We start from the raw sequence: 20,719 nt of genomic DNA, 5'->3' as shown, positions 1-20,719 counted from the left end.
ATCTGAAGTAGTTACTTCATTTGCTCTGCAACCTGTGGGACAGAGTCCCCAGCTACCTTATAAGAACCTGGGTGGTCCTTACGGAAGGATATACCGAAGCACCGCAGAGCCAAAAGAAGCCCTACTCCTCTAAATCACATCTAGTTTGTAATGAGAAATGAACGTATGAGAAGAGGACCAAGTAGCTGCTGAACATATGTCTTCCACTGGAACCCTAGACCAAAAAGCTGTTGAGGTGGCTACAGATCTTGTAGAATGAGCACGGATACCAACCGGGGCTGGCTTGCCAGACGATATGTACCCCTGAATAATACACTGACAGATCCAATTTGCTACAGTCACTTTGGAAATGGCTTTGCCCATGGCTGATTTTGCATAAGAGACAAACAACTGGTCCGACTTGCGAAACTCTCTAGTCCTGTGCAAGTAGAAACGCAGCTGTCTGTGCACATCCAATTTGTGCAACGTGCATTCTCCTTTGTTCAGAAATTTTGGAAAAAACACTGGTAGATTTATCGATTGATTTATATTTGCTTCTGAAGCAACCTTAGGCAAGAAAGGTGGGTTAGTCCTGAGGGACACTATCTTTGTGAAAGATAAGGTAAGGAGGTTTCAATACACAAAGCTTGCAGTTCTGAAACCCTTTTGGCCGAAGCAATAGCCACTAAGAAGGCCGTTTTCCATGTCAAGAACTTCAACGGAACTGAGGCCACAGGTTCGAAAGGTGGACTCGTCAAGGCTTGCAAGACTAGAGTGAGATCCCATGGGGGAACCACAGACTTTACAGGTGGGTTTAAAAGAAAGATGCCTCGTAAGAAGGTTTTGCACAACTTTGTAGATGCTAAGGAACCTATGCCGTCACCCACATGAAATTGCACCTTAACCGTAGAAGCACTTGCTCCCTGCCGAAAAGTCAACGAGAGGAAGTCCAGAATAGTTGGAATAGGGACAGTAAATGGGTCCAAGCCCTTGTCTTTGGCCCAAATGGAAAAACGTTTCCATTTACTGTTGTAAAGTTTTCTGGTAGACGGCTTATGAGCCGCAACCAGAATGGCCTTAACGGGAGATGAGATACCGGGAGTCCTAGCCATTACTGGAACTGGATCAGCCAAGCTGCAAGCTTGAAGTTGACCAGGTTCGGGGTTGGGCAACCCGCGGGATGCGAGATCAGGTCTGGACTGGGATCCAGAATCCATGGAGGAGCCACACTGTGAGACCGCAGAAAAGGGAACCAAATCTGTCGAGGCCAGAATGGGACTATGAGGATAACTCTGCTCCCCAACCGACAGGCTTTCTGAATGAATTTCATCATGAGCGGGAGGGGGGGATAAGCATAAAGGAGCCCAGGAGGCCAAGCATGGACTAGAGCGTCTCTGGGGGTCTCCCCTCTGGGGGGAATTATTGCGAAGTACTCGCTGCATTTTGTGTTTAAAGGAGAAGCAAAAAGATCGCAGCGAGGCCGACCCCATTTGTGGAAGATCTGCTTCGCAACAGATGGATTCAGAGACCACTCGTACGGAGTGAGAAGCACCTGACTTAGCTTGTCCGCTAATATGTTGGACCATCCCAGAATGTGCATTGCTACCAGAAAGCGGTTGGTGAAGATCACCCATTCCCAAACTCTCATGGCCTCTCGACACAGAGGATAAGATCTGGTTCCTCCCTGTTTGTTTATATAACAGACTACTGACATGTTGTCTGTCTGGATCGCAATAGTGCCCAGGGGAAGAAGGTCGTGGAGAGCTTGCAACGCCAAAAGCACCACCCTCATCCCTAGGACACTGATATGCAATGTGGTCTCTAGGGAAGTCCACGTGCCTTGAACGGATCTGCCTGAACAATGCCCCCCCCCACCCGAGGCGAGAAGCATCCATGGTCAACGTGGCTTCGACCTGGGGAATCACAAAAGGCCTCCCTTCTCTGAGTTCCCACGCATGTAACCACCAAAGAAGGGAGTCCCTGCAAACTCTGCTCAGCGGTATCAGCGTGTTTAAGGGGTGGAACGAGAGGGACCATTGGACTTGAAGGGTCCATTGTAATATTCGCATTCGCAGACGGGCATGGAGGGAGAGACCGATCTCTGCTGACATAGACCCTAGTGCCCTCAGGACTAACTCCGTTGGAGGAGCAGGACTCCAAAGAAGGGCTAACACCTGATATGACAAGCTGTTCAGTCTGACTGACGTTAGAGTAGCTCGGGAGATTCGAGTATTCAACCTGGCCCCTATGAATTCCAGGGCTTGAGTGGGGCACAGGCAGTACTTCTGCCGGTTCACTGAAATGCCTAGGTTGTGGGCTAGAGTCAGTGTGTAATCTCTCGCCACACAGAGCTGATGCCTGTTGGTCGCGGTAAGGAGCCAGTCATCTAGGTACGGGAAGATATGAATGCCCTGAAGTCTCAGGTGGGCTGCAACCACTGCCATGACCTTGGTGAACACTCTGGGGGCTGATGTGAGGCCGAATGGAAGAACCCTGAATTGATAATGACTGGCTCCGAGTTGGAAGCGGAGAAACCTCCTGGATTGTCTGTCCATCAAGATGTGGTAGTACGCATCCTTGAGGTCTATGGAGCACATCCAGTCGTTCTCCCGCAGAAGGGGGAGAATTGATTGGAGAGTGACCATCCGGAACTTTTCCTTGGGTATGAACAGGTTCAGAGCGGAAAGGTCTAAGATGGGTCTGAGGTCCCCGGTTTTCTTTGGCACCAAAAAGAACCTTGTGTAATAACTCAATCCAGACTGATCTGGGGGGACGGGCTGGATAGCTCTTTTTCTTAGCAGCTTCAAAATCTCTGAAGCCGCTGCCTCCCTCTGATCGGGTGGGACATCGGGGAGGCGTCTGGTTTTGGGGGGAAGATTTAGGAATGGAATGGAATGGAATAACCTCTGGATATGATACGGAGCACCCATCGATCCGTTGTAAGGGACTCCCAGTTTGATAGGTGCTCCGTCAACTGCCCCCCGACTGCCTCCAGAGAGGGACAGTCGGGCAAGCCCTCAGGGCTGTTGCACGGGTCTGTCCGAGAAAGGTTCTCTAGACCCGAAATTATGCGGCCCCCCTCTGCCTCTGGGCTGGCGTCCACCTTTTCCTCCTCTGCCTCTAGAGAACGAGTGGTCCGCAGCTGGATGGGATTGCGGAGACTTGCGGAACCACAGCTTCTTTTGTCCCCTCTGATTCCTGGAGAAGGATCTTTGAGGACTAGAGAAGTGGACTTCGACGGCAGACGGTGTCTTCCCGTCCTTTTCGCTTTGGACCAGCACATCGTGACTGGTCTTACCGAAAAGAGCAGAACCGTCAAAGGGGGCATTCGCGAAGGACGCCTTGAAGGGATCCACGAAGTCGCAAAGACGGAGCCAGGCGTGACCCCTGCTCCACTAGCTCTAGCGGCTCCCTCCGTAGCATGGGAGAGGAGCCGCATAGACGTATTAGAGATGGATTTCAGAGTGGCCATTCACGTCGCAAACACATTCTTGTCTCCGACCGACATGGACTCCGGGGGGGGCTGCAGTGTATTCCTTGATCAAGTCTCGCTGTAGCCTGATGGTATGTGCCATATAGTTCAGTGCCCTTATGGAAAAGGTTGCTGAAGCAAACATCTGCTTCCCAATCCGGTCCAACGCTCGAGATTCTTTATCTGGCGGGTGGACCAAAGAACTCTCCTGAGCGAGTTCTTTCTTGGTGGCCGCCTCCACCAACATGGCATCAACAGGGGTTCCTTTGGCCCATGACTGTCTATCTGTGGGGGGACTTAGGACTTTATCGGGATGCCTAGGAATTGGCTCCACGGTGTCGGGCTCCTTCCACGCCCTGGTGGTAATTAAGTCCACCAGGGGGTCAGCCGGAGGGGACACCCAGGAGGTAGATGGGCCTGCCTCAAACGCCTCCAGGAACACAGATTCATCAAGGGAAGATTTTTGGGCAGACCACCCCCCTCTAATACGCAACATTTCCATGATGTCTCCAAAGGAGACATCTTCAGGGGATGACCTTGGGGAACCCTCCCTATCATCGAAGTCAATGTCAGTGGTAACGGACTCAGGGGAGTCCAAGTGCCTCCTTTTACACCGACGTTTCCGAGGAACCTCCTCGGTGGGGCTATCCGAAGAGGGCTCGTCCATGGGTGGTTGTTCCTCCGCGGGAACTAGCTGGAGGGCTTGGGCTGGCTGTCCCGATGGTCGGATGATGGAAGACAGACCCTCATACAGTGAGGGTACGGGTGGATCCGACGCCCGAACCGAGGATCTGGAGGACCTCGGCAGTACCCTCTCCACTACCTCAAAAGCCGAAGGAGAACTGCCCTCGCCAGCCTCTGAGAGCAATCTCTTCGGCTCCGAGGAAGGGATCGGGGTCGGAGCAGATGCAGTCGGTGCCGAGAGAGAGGTGCGCTCCGAAGCCAACAGCTCCAAAGACACAACTCCCTCGGATCCAACGCTCAGCCCTCGGCCCCGAGAGCTCGGATCCGACAAGCTCGAGGGCATAGTCGGCGTCGAAGAGACCAGCGCTATCGGCGCCGACAAATCCCTGGGTCCGAAGGGGCCCGGATCCGATGACTCCGAGATCCGAAAACGAGTCAGAGAAGGTGTGATCGGGGCAAACATGGGGCGCTCCCCGAGGGAGGCAAGAGCACCCCCATCTGCATTTGGGTCTGCAAGAACTGACGCATCATCCGATCCATATCCGCTTCGGAGATGCTTCTCATTGACCTGGAAGAGGTAGTTGAGGCGGGCCGGGAGGGCCGCCTCGACGACCTTGAGTGAGACCGATCCTCCTCCTCTGGCTCCAGCGATAAACTAGGCGAACGGAGCCGAGAGGAGGAGGATCCAGAGACCCTCGAAGGAGACTTAGCTGCTTTAGCTGGCGGAGTCGAGGGTTGAGATTCAGCCCGCCTTTTATGGGATCTATGTCTCTCCTTATCCCTGTGCCTCTTCTCCCTAGAAGAAGAGGCACTAGTTTCCTCAGAGCTCAAACCCGAAGAGGGAGGTTGAGTCCCGGGTTGAGCTAAGGGAACAGAAGGCACCGGGGCCGCCGTGGCATCCGGAGCCCGAACGGGAGAGGAAGAAGAAACTGACTCCTGGGGGAGCTTTCCCGCCAGGATCAGCTTATTCTTCCTATCCCGAAGTGCCCGGGGGTTAAAGGCCGCACAGATCTGGCAGGCCTCTGATATATGGGCTGCCCCCAGGCACAAAACGCACTGAGTGTGGCCATCAGCTGGGGAAAGCTTGTGGCCACACTCAGTACATTTAGAAAAAAATGGCCTTAGGCCCTTCCGACATCCTAGCACTCACACACACACCCAAACGCTAAGGGGGGAGGGGGAGTGAATAAAGAAAAACTAACTACACCAAAAAATTAAACTAGCACAAAAGGGAATCGAAAAAGGGGCGAAGACCACACACACAAAGATTATAAATTCCAGAAAAAAGGTTATAAACCACCAACAATCTCACCAAGCCAGGATCTCTTCAAAAGGAAAGCTTCTTCGGCAAAAAACGATCTGGGGTAATACGGTTGGTAGCAGGGGATTATGGGTAGGGGGAGGAGCTCGGATCTTGGAAAGCTACCGGCTCGGATCCGAGGTTGGATCCGATACCCACAGGTTGCAGAGCAAATTAAGTAACTACTTCAGATAAGCAATTACTAGAAAATGGAAATCAAAGTCTACACCAACTGTATTTGAGGTATTGAACATTAGAAAAGAGATAAAAGAACTGGAAGAGGGATCTTTAGGAAAGGGAAGGAGCAAATTACATAAAAGTAAATGGAAATTGTGAGAACACATGCATAACAATGTTCAGGAGGAGGAGTGAGGTTTAAGGGAAGGCAGCCACTCATCAGGTTTCTGTAATGTTGGACTGAGGATAGTAGCAAATAAAATATGTGATCCAGTTTATATTTCATTGTAAAAATGTTAAAATGGTTTGTTTTCTTTTCTGTTAATTTGTTTACCTAGGGCTTAAGTGGTAATTTAATAAAGTTGTTTAAAAAAAAAAAAGAGGTATAGGGTTGGATTTTCACTAAGATAATTAGCTAGGCATAATGTAGTCTACAAAGGCAGTTAGTCCAGTACTCACCTATGAACAGATTTTATAGCTGTAAAAGGTTTCTGAAACTTTTTTTGGTAGGTGCCTTGACTATTCTAGCACAATACTAGAATTCAACAGCACTGAAAGGTACTAAAAAAGTTTATGTACCTTTTCTTATGTTAAGAAAGGTGCACAACAAGTCAGTCTTTTTGGTAGTTTCTCAACACCATCAGCATATTCCATGCACTACAAGGATTTTAAAAACTTGTCAAAGGTTGCTCTGTGTACAGTACATGCCTTGCAAGACTGATTACTAACTATGCAATTAATTATAATTGCTTTGTTACAACAGTTTGTGTTGTTTCTTTCTACATGTGTGCTGCTAGTTTATGTTGTAACACAGAAGAGTATAATTTCTCATCTCCACCCATCAAAATAGTGTTTATTTGTTTTACTGGACAAGGGCTTAAAATGAAATGTAAACAGATGTGGGAGTCATACCACTGAGAGCAAAATGGATAAAGCAGTCAGAATTTACTGTTTGTTTTAGAAAGAGTTCTGCAGCTATATTACACCTTATAAGTACTTACAACTAACACTGCAAACTTACTACACAACCTAGGAAGACAAGCCTTCAGGAAACAATGGAAGGTTGTTTTATTCCTCAAAAAGAACACTGCCTGAATTCAAAAGCAGCATGAACAGAGGGAGTGCAGTTATTTAAAATGGCAAAAATGTGTTAGGTTCCATTTATGCTTATTTTGTTGCAAGAGCTGAAAGTTCAATTACAGTGTTTGTGTGATGCTTCTATTATTTTACAAAAACAGAAAACTTTTTAGTCTTTTACTAATGATGACAACACAAAGAATAAATTGCATGGGACAAAAAACTCCATCAACACGAATACCCTGGGACCAGATAGTTTGCATGCCAACAAGAGGATCAAACATACGAGGACCTAGTTCTCCCCAACATGGCAGAGCACTGTACCCCTCCCATGTCACATCCTCACTTGAGGCACTTCAACTACAGCCTCAAAACAGGTTATGTGCCAGGTGAATGGAGGGCTATAATGGTCATCTCTTCATAAGGGTGGACCATCAACAAACCCCAAAGACTACAAACCTATCAGTCTGACAAGTCTAAAATGCAAAGCCATGGAACAATTTATCATGGATATGAGCAACAAGGACAATGAAACTACAGACACTGGACTACACTAGAGAAAACAGAGCATATCATCTACCTTGACCTGGCCAAGGCATTTGATACAATACCCCACTCATGTATCATTAACAAACTCTCAGAATTAAACATAAATCCCTACATAACTCACTGGACTACTGGTTGGCTCACAGATAGGATCCAAGAAGTCAGGATTGGTCAGACCACCTACACCAAGGTTCCAAGCTGGGCTCACTCCTGTTTGGCATCTATATTTCAGAAGTCAAGGCTAATATCAAAGGCTTCTGGCTTACCAAGTTCGCGGATGACTGTAAATCTGGAGCTATCATAGGCTCCCCCATGACACTGGCATCCTACAAGAGGGTCTAACACAAACAAATGACTGATGCCAAAGCCAAGGATTAAAACTCAACTCTAAGAAATGCATTACAGTGCCCTTTGGGAAAACATCCATCCAAGCTAATTACTCCACTGATAAAACACCCTTCAGAGCTGACCCAGTACCCAGAGATCTGGGAACATATGCAGACAGTGATCTGGACTTCAACTAACAAATAGGCAAGACAGCAAGAAAATCATTCTGTGTTGCCCAACCCTTAAGCAAGGGTATGGCATCCTTGTCCAAGGAACTTTTAGTACTATTCTACTCAGCCCTTATCAAACCCAACAATGAGTACAATATCTCCTTTGGCATATATCTAACCAGGCACTTGCAATAGCTGGAATGCCCGCAAAGGTTCCTCACTAGGAAGATCAATGGTATGAATGTCCTGTCCTACACAGACTGCCTTAAGGTTCTATCTCTGTACTCAGCCTCCTACAGGTTACTGACATGCGATCTATGCCCGGTACATAAGGCATCCTCAGATCCAGCTCTAATGCATCTCTAGCACATCTGAAAAACTAACGGCACCAAAAACACTAGATCCAAGTACCTGAACTTTGTCTGCAACAAACAGAACATGCTGTAGAGACAGATATGTTTCAAAGGATCCCCTCATTATGGAATAATCTCCTCATCCATGTGAAGCAGAGTTCACCCCAGACCCCAGTCAAATGAAACTTTGATCACCGGATGGGAAATTGCAAGTTCACCCCCGGTCTGGTCCCTGTCTCTCTGATGGACAGAGGTCAACAGTAAGTAAATTAATCCCAAACTAATATACCCCCCACAAGATAATCCTTAGCTACCTCCTTACTAACGTACCCCACAATACAGGTGTCCAAGTCAAAGCCGGGTTAGGTTGCAGCTAGGCTTGTGGTTATTAGTCTAGTAAAAACCAATGAACTAAACAACTCATTTGAAAGACCAATAGAATTGAACATAAGAAAAAAAAGAGAGAGAGAGAGAACAAGAAAAATAATAAAAAAAAAAAACTCTTCTATAACCCTCCTGGTGACTACTCCATTATTTCTTGGATTCTATCATGTTACACAGTGGCAGTGCAATAACCTAATATCTGCTTCATGTAATTATTCCTAGCTCACTGTGCTCCCTAATGTTGTTTCACACTACATATTATGCAAAGATTATGGCTAGATTGTATCCATAAAGCTGTGCTAAGCATAATTCCATTTTCCATCCATGTTTTGACATTAACTGCTTCATGAACTAAATATTGTAACTTATTCTTGCATCTTTTAAGTGTGTGCGCGTTTTTTTAAGCACATCCTTGTTATCTATAAATATTTTTTGTTCATTTCTTATGTGATCCTATTCACCGAGGTTGTCCCTGCAAATGGACCATTAAGATCAGTGCACTACCACAGTAAACAAACACAAAAATAAATATCTTTACTAACATTTATTTAGGCCTTATGTTTACCATTGCATGTGTTAAATATATCTGAAGTTAAACATTTTACCTCTAATAATATATGTTGGCCTACTGCACCATATTAATTTTATTAATATTTTGTATGTCAAGGGTCTGGGTCAAGACTGAAAATGTTTACTGGATATGTTGACTTGCTAGGTTAGGCAAACAAATATGTTACAGAAACCTAACAGGTTTGAATATGTGTAGTTTCTTTAAATGTATGCACACAATTAAATAACTCTTCTTTGGTATACAGCAATACAACTATTCAAATGGTCACTAAATTATGATCAGAAATATCTCAATGGGCATGACATTGTCTTATGATTGACAGCTGTGCATGGAAAATAACACAATTTTAAAATCTACACAAAACAGTGGAATACCATAAACAATGGAAATTATACTCATCACCCATGTACAACAGTGACTTGCCTGGTCTCCTCGTTTCAGTCCAGTTTCAGATGCTTTGCTTCCTGATTCTACCATGTCCACAAAAATTCCAAATCCCTTCTCTGTTCCTCCAAGCAGAGTGAAAGGTAGAGGAGCTTCCCGGGATGGCTTTGTTAAAGTTATAAGCCTTCGTTTTGCTTTAGCAGCACATGCAATGTTTAACAGTCTAAGGTGTCCGCCCATTTTCTGTATAAAAGAATAGAATATTGTAACTACATACTCATATGTCCTACATCAGATGCATACGATATAGTCACTGTTGTGTGAACTTAAGCTTTGGTTAGCTGGGAATGCATCACTTACTTAAGCTTTCAGAACACCAACCAAAAATTATTGCAGAAAGGAAGTTGTTAGCAACAATGGCCACAGATCTTGCCAAAAATAGTGAAGTTCTTACCCATCTACTACCAGGGAATGCAGAAGAGCAGTAACAACTAAAGTTCGATATACATGTAAAACAAAACATAAAAAAAAAAAAAACACCAAAAGCTAGGTATGTTGTATAGGAACTACTTTCTCTCTAACAAGGCACACTCTGGCCTCTACTTTTCTCCTTCCTTCCTTACTATTTGGTGCACCTCTTCTAACCAACCTGTCTTCCTCTACCACCTCTAAACTAGAAAGCTGCTACAATAAAATCGCTAAATTTGCCTCCAAAGCCAAAAACTCCACTCATCACTGTATCCCCCTACAATCCCTGAACTGGTTAGAACTACCAAATCACTTAGATTACCTACAACTCTCCATAGCGCACACACTCATATTTTATCCTACCAAATGCCCTGCTCTAACTAATATCCTTCCACCTTATATTCCCAACAGAGCCCTTAGATCTGAACATCAAAACTTAATTTCTATCCACAAACCTAAACATCCTGCTGGCCAGCTGCTCCTCTCCTATGCCCTTGGCAACAAATGGAACTCCCTCCCTTCCCCACTAAGAACCACCCCAAACACTGAAAATGTCAAGGCCCTACTTTTCAAACACCTGTCTACTAAACGGAAATGCCCCTGCCTCCTTCCTCCTTAATCTGGGACCACTTCTAGCATGAGTCTCCTCATTCTGATACATTCACCCTATCCTCCTCCTATAGACATAGTCCTACAACTATATCTATCTCTCCCTGCAATCTCCTGCAGCTTTATCCCTCTACTTAACTACTTCTTCCCCTAGAGCTAGATTTGCTCACCAAAACTGGTAAATACTACCTAATCCTTCTACTCCTACAGCTATACTTGCTCAACAAAACTTGTAAATACTACACAATCCTTCTACTGCCATAACTATACCTGCTCAACAAAACATGTAAATATTGTAAATATTGAGCACTAATTTCTATCTCTAATACTTTCACTCAAAGCGCTACCACTATTTCTCCTTCCTTCAACCTTAACTATCTTTTGGGAATCTCTAAGAAATACTGCTATACTATGCAAATGTAATAACCATAACTTAATGTAAAAAAAAAAAAAACTAAATTTTATTCAATTTCAGTATGAATTGTACTCTCATACTGTCCTGTATTCCTTGAAATCATATTTCTGCAAACTGTTTAATGCTTTCTAAATTCTTGATTGTGTTGAAATCCTGTATGTAATATTTTTTATGCACTTTCGGAGCTTTTCTCCCCGGGCCTCCACTGAAAATGGGCCAGGTTGACCCAGTGGACTTCCCCGGTAATCAAACTGGAATAAATAAATAAATAAATCCTGAAATGTACTGATTTTAAAGGGCAGTGAGAATGACAACAGATAAGACATAAAAAGAGGCAAAGGCAGTGATATATCCAGTCTACAATCAACAAACAAACAAGATGTACATTGAGGGGCAATTCTTAGGAATTACAGGTGCCCCTGGGTTTAAAAGGTGGTTGTCAATTCCATAGCACAGACAAGCAGAGTCCTCCCTACAGCCCTAGTGATCTAGGTTTTGACTATGGTGTCCGTTGACTGGAGAAGCAAGATGGGAGAATGGGAGTGAGCAGCTGAAATGGCTCTTCCATCCTGTGGGGAGGGAGATGATTCAGCACAGCTGACAGCCTTTGAATACTGAGTGGAGCAATACACATGAGAAACAGGATGAGAATAGGCACTTATGCCTAACAATAATCACTGGGCACTGCAACTGGATTAGGTGCATGTTTACTGGTACAAGTTTGTTATGTGCATAAATACACACACAGTCAGCACTGCAGACCCTGTTTCAGCAATGTATATGACAATGGCCAAGAGTCATACGGGGGAGAAGCAGGAGCCTAACAAACCTCCTATATCTGACTTGACCTCCTAGATACTCAGCTCTTGCCTCCATCCAATGGTGTCCTCACATGCCAGGGAAAGCAAAGGCAGAATGACTATGACAAATGTGAGGTGGGAGTTTGATGGTCCTTTGGGCCAGAGAAGAAGACATTAAAAAAGAGGAACAGCAAATAAACATGGAGGATGCACCATGTGAAGACGGTAGTTGGGATGCATAAGTCTATGCTAAGTGCACACTTAGTCACGTCTTTCTGAGAGAACAAACATAAGCAATGTGGTAGATATTCCTGAATGCAGAAAGTATCCACTAAGGATACACTTAGTGGTAAATTTTAGGAATCACAGGGAGTGTCAACACCTTACTATAATGCAAAAGTGGAAACTTGTGAAGACTACACTGAAGTGCCCACAACCTGAGGATCTGCTACACTACAAATCAACATAGCAATGAATCTGTTAAAAGTCACATGTTCTGTGATGTGCTCTGAATAAAACAGTACAAAGAAACATGTCAGAAAAATGTATTCGCTGGCCCCATCTGTGGCTGCTAATCATATATTTCAACTTTCCAGATCTTCGCAGAAAGTCCAGATTTTTTTCCCTTATGTTTTTTCTGTTCCTCATAAAATTTATGGCTTTCTGGCAAATCATGGAGGATTGAAGTCTCTAAATAATGACATATGAGTTTCAGACTTCATATCCTTCAGAAAATGCATGCGAACAATTCCTATTATTCTAGTAACTTTCAAAGTTTATGTTATTGTGTCTTTCGGCTTTTCCCGGTTAGGGGTCGCCACAGCGGAACTCTGGTCCGCTAATGATTGGCAGTTGATTTTTACGTGCTGAGTTGCCAGCCCTAATGCACAACCTTCAACGAAGGTATGCCCATTCATGCATGTCTCCATGCAGAAGACACACTAGCTGAGTGTCGATTCAGACAGCTTCTTACTGTGAGGCGACAGCGCTACCGCAGCACCACCACCGCGGATAACTTTCAACATTTATAAGAACAATATTTAAAATCTGTCAAAATATTTGGGCCTCTCTCCACCATAAGTTTAGGATTTGTCCAGATTTCTTGCATAAGAAATTGCAAGGCATGCTGCTAATAAGCTATTGATTAGGATTTACGTATAGTAGGAATTTTGCCCCATGATTTACAAAACAGGAAGCAGGATGTTCCATGAAAAAAATGTCAGCCTATGTGCTTTACTGCTGAGCCATTATCAATGCTTTTAGCCATTTTCCCCTAAGGGTACTACAGTGTGCATTACTGACACGATAAATTTAGGTTATCACTCAGCTGAACATATTACAGCCTGGAAAATATTAAAGTAAAAGGACTGAAAAATAATCAATCTAATTCAAGGAGTGAAGCATTGACCCTGTCTAAAAAATCCAGTTAAGAAATGGATTCCTCAACTTTCAGCTCACTTTGCTTCTCATTCAAGATAAGAAAGCTACCAAGACAGCAGTACTGGCACAAAGCGACTTAAAGGACAGGCACTCCATTTTAATGGATGTAGCTTAAATTTACAGACAGACAATGGTCTGTCAGGTAACAAAAACAAGTCTTTTATAACTTGTAAGTAAGGAAATTAAAGTTGTGTATTACCATAAAAATAGATCTGCAGGAGTAACCTTTAATAGGATAGGACTGCTGGATTACAGAAGGATAAATTAAAACTCACTTTTAACAGTTGAACCAGTCTTCAAATAAAAATCACTTCCAAACTACAGCAGATTTAAATGAATAAGGCAATCCTCCCATTAAAACCAATTCCAAACTGCAGTAATCCTTATAAATAAAACATTCGATAAACATGTTTGTCCTTCACTGAAGAACAAAAGTGCTTATCGAACTTTTTTTATAAGGATTACTGCAGTTTGGAATTGGTTTTAATGGAGGATTGCCTTATTCATTTAAACCTACTGTAGTTTGGAAGTGGTTTTTATTTGAAGACTGGTTCAACTATTAAAAGTGAGTTTTAATTTATTCTTCTGGTATCCTGCAGTCATATCCTATTTTGTGTGTTGCTGTTTGTTTTCTTGGAGCTCAATAACCTTTAAGTTTAAGGCCACAGGCATTTGGACTACTTGGCACTCCAAACATTCTGGGGCAGCTACACCCCCTTCTTGCTAACCCATAATGCACCACACCAGTAAAGAAGGTAAACAGGACCTAGAAACACACACAAAAAAGCAACACCAAGACAAAAGGGGGTGGCACAGCTTATTACCAAGGATTCTCTAGTCATACAGGTCTACTGGGGACAGTCTTGTAAATAAGCTTACCTCCCCACACTTCTGGACTTGGTGTTGCTTATTTCTTTTGAGTACATAACTCATTATCATTATTTGGTAGGTGTAGGGCCAACCCTCAGTAACTTCTAGGACAGAATCCCATCACTTTCAAAATGGGAGGTTCTGGGCCAGAACTACCCATAAAACAATGTATCAAAGAGCAGTTCTGGATTTGAAAGACAAATCCAACTTATAATACCTAGACAAAGTGTTCAAGGCACACCAACTAGTGGCTGTTACAGATAACATCTACTCAATTAAAGAGAAGGCTCAGTCCTAAAAGTATGACCCTTGGGTGGACCAGACAACTGCCTATTATGAAAGGTGCAACAGATGTGGGTGAAGAAATCCAGTTAGAAGATGTGTCCTTGGAAACTTTCTCACCCTAGGATCCATAATTAAAGGAAACAAAGAGCTGAAGAAGCTTTCTGATAGACGTAGGCCTACCTCAATTTAAAAAAATGCTAATGCACATCAAGGCAGCTATAAAAGATCTGACCAATCCCTGGCATAGTTCCAAAAAACATAGGTAAATGAATAGCCTGATAAAGCAAAACTCAGAAATCACCTTAAGCAAAAATGAGGAGTGCATGCAAAGAGAAACATGATCTTTATATGGAAGACTGTGTTAGAAGGTTCACCAGAGAAAGCATGAAACTCAGAGATTCTCCTGCAACATATACACTGATGTCAAAGCTAACAACAAGAATGATGTTGACTGGGGTTTCCAAGATGGCTGTAGTCTGAAAAGCAGGTTGATTGGTGTTCTCCCAGTGTTAAAAATAAAAGTGGTGTAAAAAAGCAAGTAAAAGCTAACAATCTGAGTACAAATTCAGTTACTGGTTAGTCATTTCACTGCATGGATGTCAGCAAAGAACAAATCTGAAGAAAGTAAAAAAAAATAAATAGAGAAAAAGAAAAAAGTCTGGTGGGGAACAGCCTTGCGGTTGTTCAGCAAAAAGCAGTTCTGGTTTCAACTTTGCTACAGGTGATGGCCTCCAGTAATTTAGAGGAAAAATAATCAAATGCATTCAGGGATGTTTAAAAATAAGTGTAAGACTAGAGGAATTTACAAAGTCAAATGACAAAAGGTTGGAAAAAATAGAAGCTTTATGTAGCTATTCAGAAATGCTTTCCATTGATTCAAAGGAAAACGAGTGACAGAAAAAATGCCCGGGAGCATGGAAGTATTGACTTATTAGTTTAAACTGCTGGCAGGGGAAATTATTTTCTCCTAAGGAAACAGGCTAGAAAATGTAAAGCATGAAAACTTCCATTTGTGAAGCCATTGAGTTGTTTTTTTCCATCAGCGAATCCCTGCAGTTGCACATGGCTGGTCTACAACTGCAGCCAATTAATCAGAGAATGACTAAACAATATTCTCTGAGGCATCTGTAAAATAATCGTCCTAATTAATGTATTTAAAGAGGTGTGATCAAGCAATTCAGTGAAAATAAATGTTAGGTTGACAGTGACAAAAAGTAAATACTTTTGCAAGCAGCTGCATCACTGGCAGCCTTCGTAATTCTAGAACAAGGAGGTAAACACCCTTGCCCCAAATTTTAAGAACAGTTAGAGACCCTATTTCCCAAAGTGACCACCAGAGCCTGAAGAAACAGGAGTAGGAGTGGTCACAGGATCACTAATGACAACATTTTGAATTCAGACCTTGAGGCAAGGAATGCATTTAGAGCGTTTCAGGACGGGTCTCTATGACCCTTCCTTTCTGGAAACCAGAAATATCCAAGTGGAACCTTTTGTTTCAGTCTGCTCTGGGAAAAGATCTACTACCCTAAATTGAAAAAGTTACTGGCGAATAGGAATACCCAGGTCTTTTGGCACAAAAGGGTACACTTGTCAATATCAGCTTCCTTGTGCTGCCCTACATTTTGCTTGCCTGTGATAGCAAGGACCAGGTTTAAAGGGGTAGCTCCTTTTTACCTGTGCATGGTGGAGTGAAAGAGATGTTTCACACTTAGTGAAGTCTCCTTTTTCCTCCATTTTTCTTAAACACTTCACCAGTGAGGTTTCCCAAACAGCATCTACTTGCTCAATGAACACTGAACACACATTAACACCCTCTGGCAGGGGTTGTAGCCTCAGCCAAGCATACTTTCTTGTGACTGACCCTAATAGTTGTTGCCATAGATGCTGCATTTACAGCATCATAAACACATGAGTATTTTGCTACCTGACTAGAAGTATGTGAGAGCTCTATTAACTTCATCTATAGGTCCCCATCAAGTACCACTCCAATCTTCATTTAGATTTGATTCAGGACAGTAATTTTCTACTTGGCCAGTGGTGTCTGACAATTTACAGCCCTGAATACTAGAGTGGCCGTTTTCCTAAACCAATATGGCACTTGGATTCACAGACACCACTGTTGGATCTGCCACAGAATTCTTGTAGAGGAACTTATGGCGCTCATGAACCCTAAAGAATCTGTCAGGTTTCTTAGGGGCAGGGGGGACAGGTGTCCAGTTCCTTAGAGGCTGTAATAAAAATATTTTCTACAGTCTCCAAAACAGAAGGAATAGCACGTTTATAGCCATTCAGGTCTAATAAATCAAATCGGAAGCACCCTTGGCCTCTAACTGAAGTATTCTTTCATCCTACAAAAACATTTCCAAATGAGTTCTCTGTGGATCATGCAGACGGAGTAGCATTTTATTTGTGAAAAGTAATCCCTTTCCACCTCCTTACTATCAGGGGAGTAACACTCTATGTTCTTAGCATAGGGATTTTCTCCTTCTTTTACCAGAAGGGACTGCAGACCCAGTGATCTATGCTTGGCTGCAAGTTCTGAAAAAGCCTGGAGAAAATCCGGAGCCAAGGAGATGTAAACTTTAAGAACATCCTGGTGTAGGGTGAGCAGTAACAAAAATACTACATGTCTGAGAATTAGGCAACTACAGGAAACTTGGGGCAGGTGATCTGCCTTTCATCTTCTTTGTTATTTTAGATGGATATACACCTTGGATGTCCAAACTTGTGGAAATGTTTTTTGGACTTCCACTTCATGGCCAGTTACATCCTCTAATACCAAGGTAGTGGGTTGCCTGTCCCCTCATTCTAAGATTACAAAGTGGGCTTCATCAACAGATCTGGTCCAAAAGTTGAATGATGATCACTAGCTCTGTAGGCAGTACCTGAAAACCACTAGAATGATGGCCTCCCAAACTGCTTCATCAGAGGCCTTGAGAATCTGAGATGTATAGCTTAGGGGCTGCAAAAACACATCACTGGGGCCTACATCCTCAAGCCATGAAGAGACATTAGAATGCATTCTATCATCAGCAACCCCTTCTGCATTCTCCCTAGAAAGTTTCTTTCTCTGGTGATGTCAGACATCCAATACGAACTTGAGGACACCATGGTGGACCAGTTTAAGCCTCAAACTGCTTCTGATCCAAGTAATTCTGTAGGGAATGCTGCTTATTTTTCAAAGTTTTAGGAGTAAATTCCTGACCGGCCCTAACTACAGTTCTTGATAATGTGCACTGGATTTAAACTATATATATATATATATATATATATATATATATATATATATATATATATATATATATAGGTTCATAGGTAGGTACTAGGCTATCGGCCCAAGGGCCTATATATATATATATATATATATATATATATATATATATATATGTATGTATGTATAGAATAGGTAGATAATACAATACCCAAAAATCACAAAATGGAGCAAATGCCCTTGATAATGAAAATCCCCAAAGGGGTACTTTCTGTTCTGATTTCTACAACTGGACAAACTGCTCAGGATGACGGGCACAATGGGACTGATGCATACACTGTGAAATGTGACAAAAAGATCTAAAATGGCATGGTGGATTCTGTTTTTAAACTATGGCTGTCCACCACTCCTAAAAAGGGAAGGATACGGAGCTCTTGAAGACAGTGCAGAAATCAAGCTCCATGCAACTGAAGTTCCAGTAGTCAGGACTAGTGCAAAGGTGATCTCATCACAGAACATCCACATTTTTTTCAGGCAGTCATCAGCTGATTACTTCTTATTGAAAATTTACACATACATTAAGTATGGAAACAAACTCAGATGTTTCTTACCTCCCTTTCCAAATTGTTCTCGAATTCTTCCAGAAAGCGAGTCATAGCAGGATCACCTTCAAAGTCATTGAAGTGATTGTTTACCCACAACAATACTACCCGTGTAACCTGTGGGAAGAAAGGACTTCTTATTTACTGTGTACTGATTTCTACAGATCATCAGTGCAGCAGAATCTAACTAAACGTTTAACAACCTACAGTTACAGGATAGGTACAATTACCAGTTTGAAAACAAAACAACTCTACCCAAAAATCACTTACACTAATATATTGACTTCTGTTTGCCACTCTGTGATTTAACAAGAGACAAAAAAATTGTAGGAGGACAGCTGGTTAAATAGTAAGCAAAATGTCAGTCAATTACACCCTAGCACAAGTGCAAAATACACCGAGCAGAATAAAACCCTGTGTGTGTATAAGTTTATGTAAATGTGTGCATGTTTATATCCATTTATATATAGGTTTACTTCATTTGAATGCTTGAATGAAACTAATTTGCATTAACATTTGTGAGGCTTCACTAAAGCACGCATGTATGTCATTTTGGTGTGTTTGTCTATGTCTGAGAAACAAAGTCAACAGAGTAATGTTTTAAGGAACCAACGAACAAGGTACAAAGAAAAAAAAGCTGCTTGAGCTTTCAGTCTGCAAATCTTTTGAATTAGACATCTGTGACATCCTCTCTCACTAAACAGAGTAAAACATCTATCACCACCCAAGGACATGCTACTTATGTAATTCACTTGTTTGCTGCATAGAATTATGTAACTGCTTTTCTCTAATTATCTCACCCTCAGCCATACACCTATACACTGAGACAGGATGCCAGTCTTAATATCTTGATTCACTTTCCAGTTACCTGCTTAATTCAGTGCTGGGCTGCAGGAGAAATGGAGTCTATCCAGCAATCAAAGGATGCAACCAAAAAAAATGGATGGGGCACCAACCCATCTCAGGACACATAGACACGCACACCGCAGGTTGAGTCTCAGTGCAGGTGTTTGCTGATGTCAGCCCCTCCAATAATGGTTCTCTGAACTATGGCTCCACAAGTGTGAGTTCTACATGTGTCAGTATTACTTGTGCCCATTTAACTTACCCTCCAAATACAGGCTCAGCAGACATTTTCTTACCAGGTATTAGTATTTCCATTCCAAAGACACAAGCCTGGAGTGCTTCTCCCAAGGCCTCCACTGAAAATGATCTCTGTCCCAGTCAGACTTTCCCAGTAAACAAATGTTAAATAAATATTTCAGACATCTCTCTAACAGGTATTCCATTAGTATAAATGAGGCAGGTGTCTGCCACACAGAACTTGTCCTGTAAGTTTCAGTTTTTACTTCTTCACATCAGTCCATACCAAGCACTGCTCCTACCTGTCACTTCTGTCACTACTGCATACAGATGGACTTTATTTTCCAGGTCTTCTAGCCCAAATTAATGTCTTAATTCCCCAGTGGTACGCCCATGAAAGACATTGTGAGTAAAGGTGCAGCTGCCAAAGGAGGTGTTAGGGCCATATAACACAGACAAAAAAAATGGTGACACTGCCCCAATGATTACCCCATTGTGGAAAGAGGAGTCCTGCTGACTGCACTAGTATGGCTGACAGGTGCTAGGTGAAAAGAACAAAAATAAAGAGAGGGGATGAGAATGAGTGTGACGCTCACATAAAATGCACTTTTATTTTTAATTTTAAATGAAGCAGCTAATTGAACAGTAGGTTCCAAACTAGACATATATGGTTATGTAGTCTACAGTCTTCAGCGTAAGAACTCACTAAGTGAAGTACGAGTGAGGTCATTCTGGATTTATTCAAACATGGTGTATTGAGGCCGTAAGAGAGAACCACATTCACCAAGTCAGGCATAATTAAATCCAATGCATCCCACAAAAGGATTATTGCTATTGCACAACAGTTAAAATAACACATTCTGCAAAAACATTATTGGCACTTACAGTTTAAAATTATCTGGTAGCAGTGCTAATGTATAAAAGTAGCCCAAAGTGATAGTGTCAACTTTGATTTTGTCCATTAAAAATGAAAATATTGTTTAAGAAATTAATCTTTGCACAGTTTGAGCAGACTTAAGGTGAAAGCAAAACAAAAAAATGTTGATTAAGTGACAATAGAAAAAAGGAAGAGATGAGCTACAGAGAGTTTATAAAATAAATAAATAAGTGCCTCTTTACTCATCCCTCATCAGGCCCATAATTGAGTACAATGCCCCTTTTGGGATGTACCTTACCAGACACCTGCAGCAACTGGAAAGGCCCCAAAAGTACCTCACCAAGAGGATCAAGGGGCTCAAACAGATGCCGTATGCTGCCCGGTTAAAGAAACTCCAGCTCTACTCAGTGGCATACCGCCTGCTCAGAGGCGATCTGTGCCTGGCATATAAAGCCATGTCCAACCCGGAATTAATGGACATGCTGCACCTCAGAAAATCCAAATCCCATCGAGCTACACGCTCGAGGGACTTAAACCTCAGCACTGAACTAAATAGGACATGCGGGAGGGACAGATTCATAATAACCCAGAGGCTCCCTTCACTCTGGAATAAAATCCCAGTCCAGGTTAGGCAG

The 20,719-nt window shown here is 42.8% G+C and overlaps 1 protein-coding gene across 12 annotated transcripts in view; it reads right to left on the bottom strand.

Moving 5' to 3' along the window:
• Nucleotides 1–20,719, bottom strand: part of RAPGEF2 (Rap guanine nucleotide exchange factor 2) — a 2,418,607-nt gene that overhangs the window by 461,081 nt on the left and 1,936,807 nt on the right. For all 12 annotated transcript variants that reach the window (XM_044062055.1, XM_044062064.1, XM_044062056.1 and 9 more), the window contains 2 exons: nt 18,134–18,241; nt 9,464–9,667 (listed from right to left, as the gene is read on the bottom strand). In XM_044062055.1, coding sequence (XP_043917990.1) covers nt 9,464–9,667; nt 18,134–18,241 — 312 coding nt within the window. The remainder of the gene's footprint in view (nt 1–9,463; nt 9,668–18,133; nt 18,242–20,719) is intronic.

This window comes from Protopterus annectens, chromosome 2.part1 (genome assembly GCF_019279795.1).
Source record: "Protopterus annectens isolate FY-2018-M chromosome 2.part1, PAN1.0, whole genome shotgun sequence".
NCBI classification, from domain to species: Eukaryota; Metazoa; Chordata; order Ceratodontiformes; family Protopteridae; genus Protopterus; species Protopterus annectens.
The sequence above is the reverse complement of the archived record's forward strand: the minus strand, read 5'-3'. Positions and strand labels throughout refer to the sequence as shown.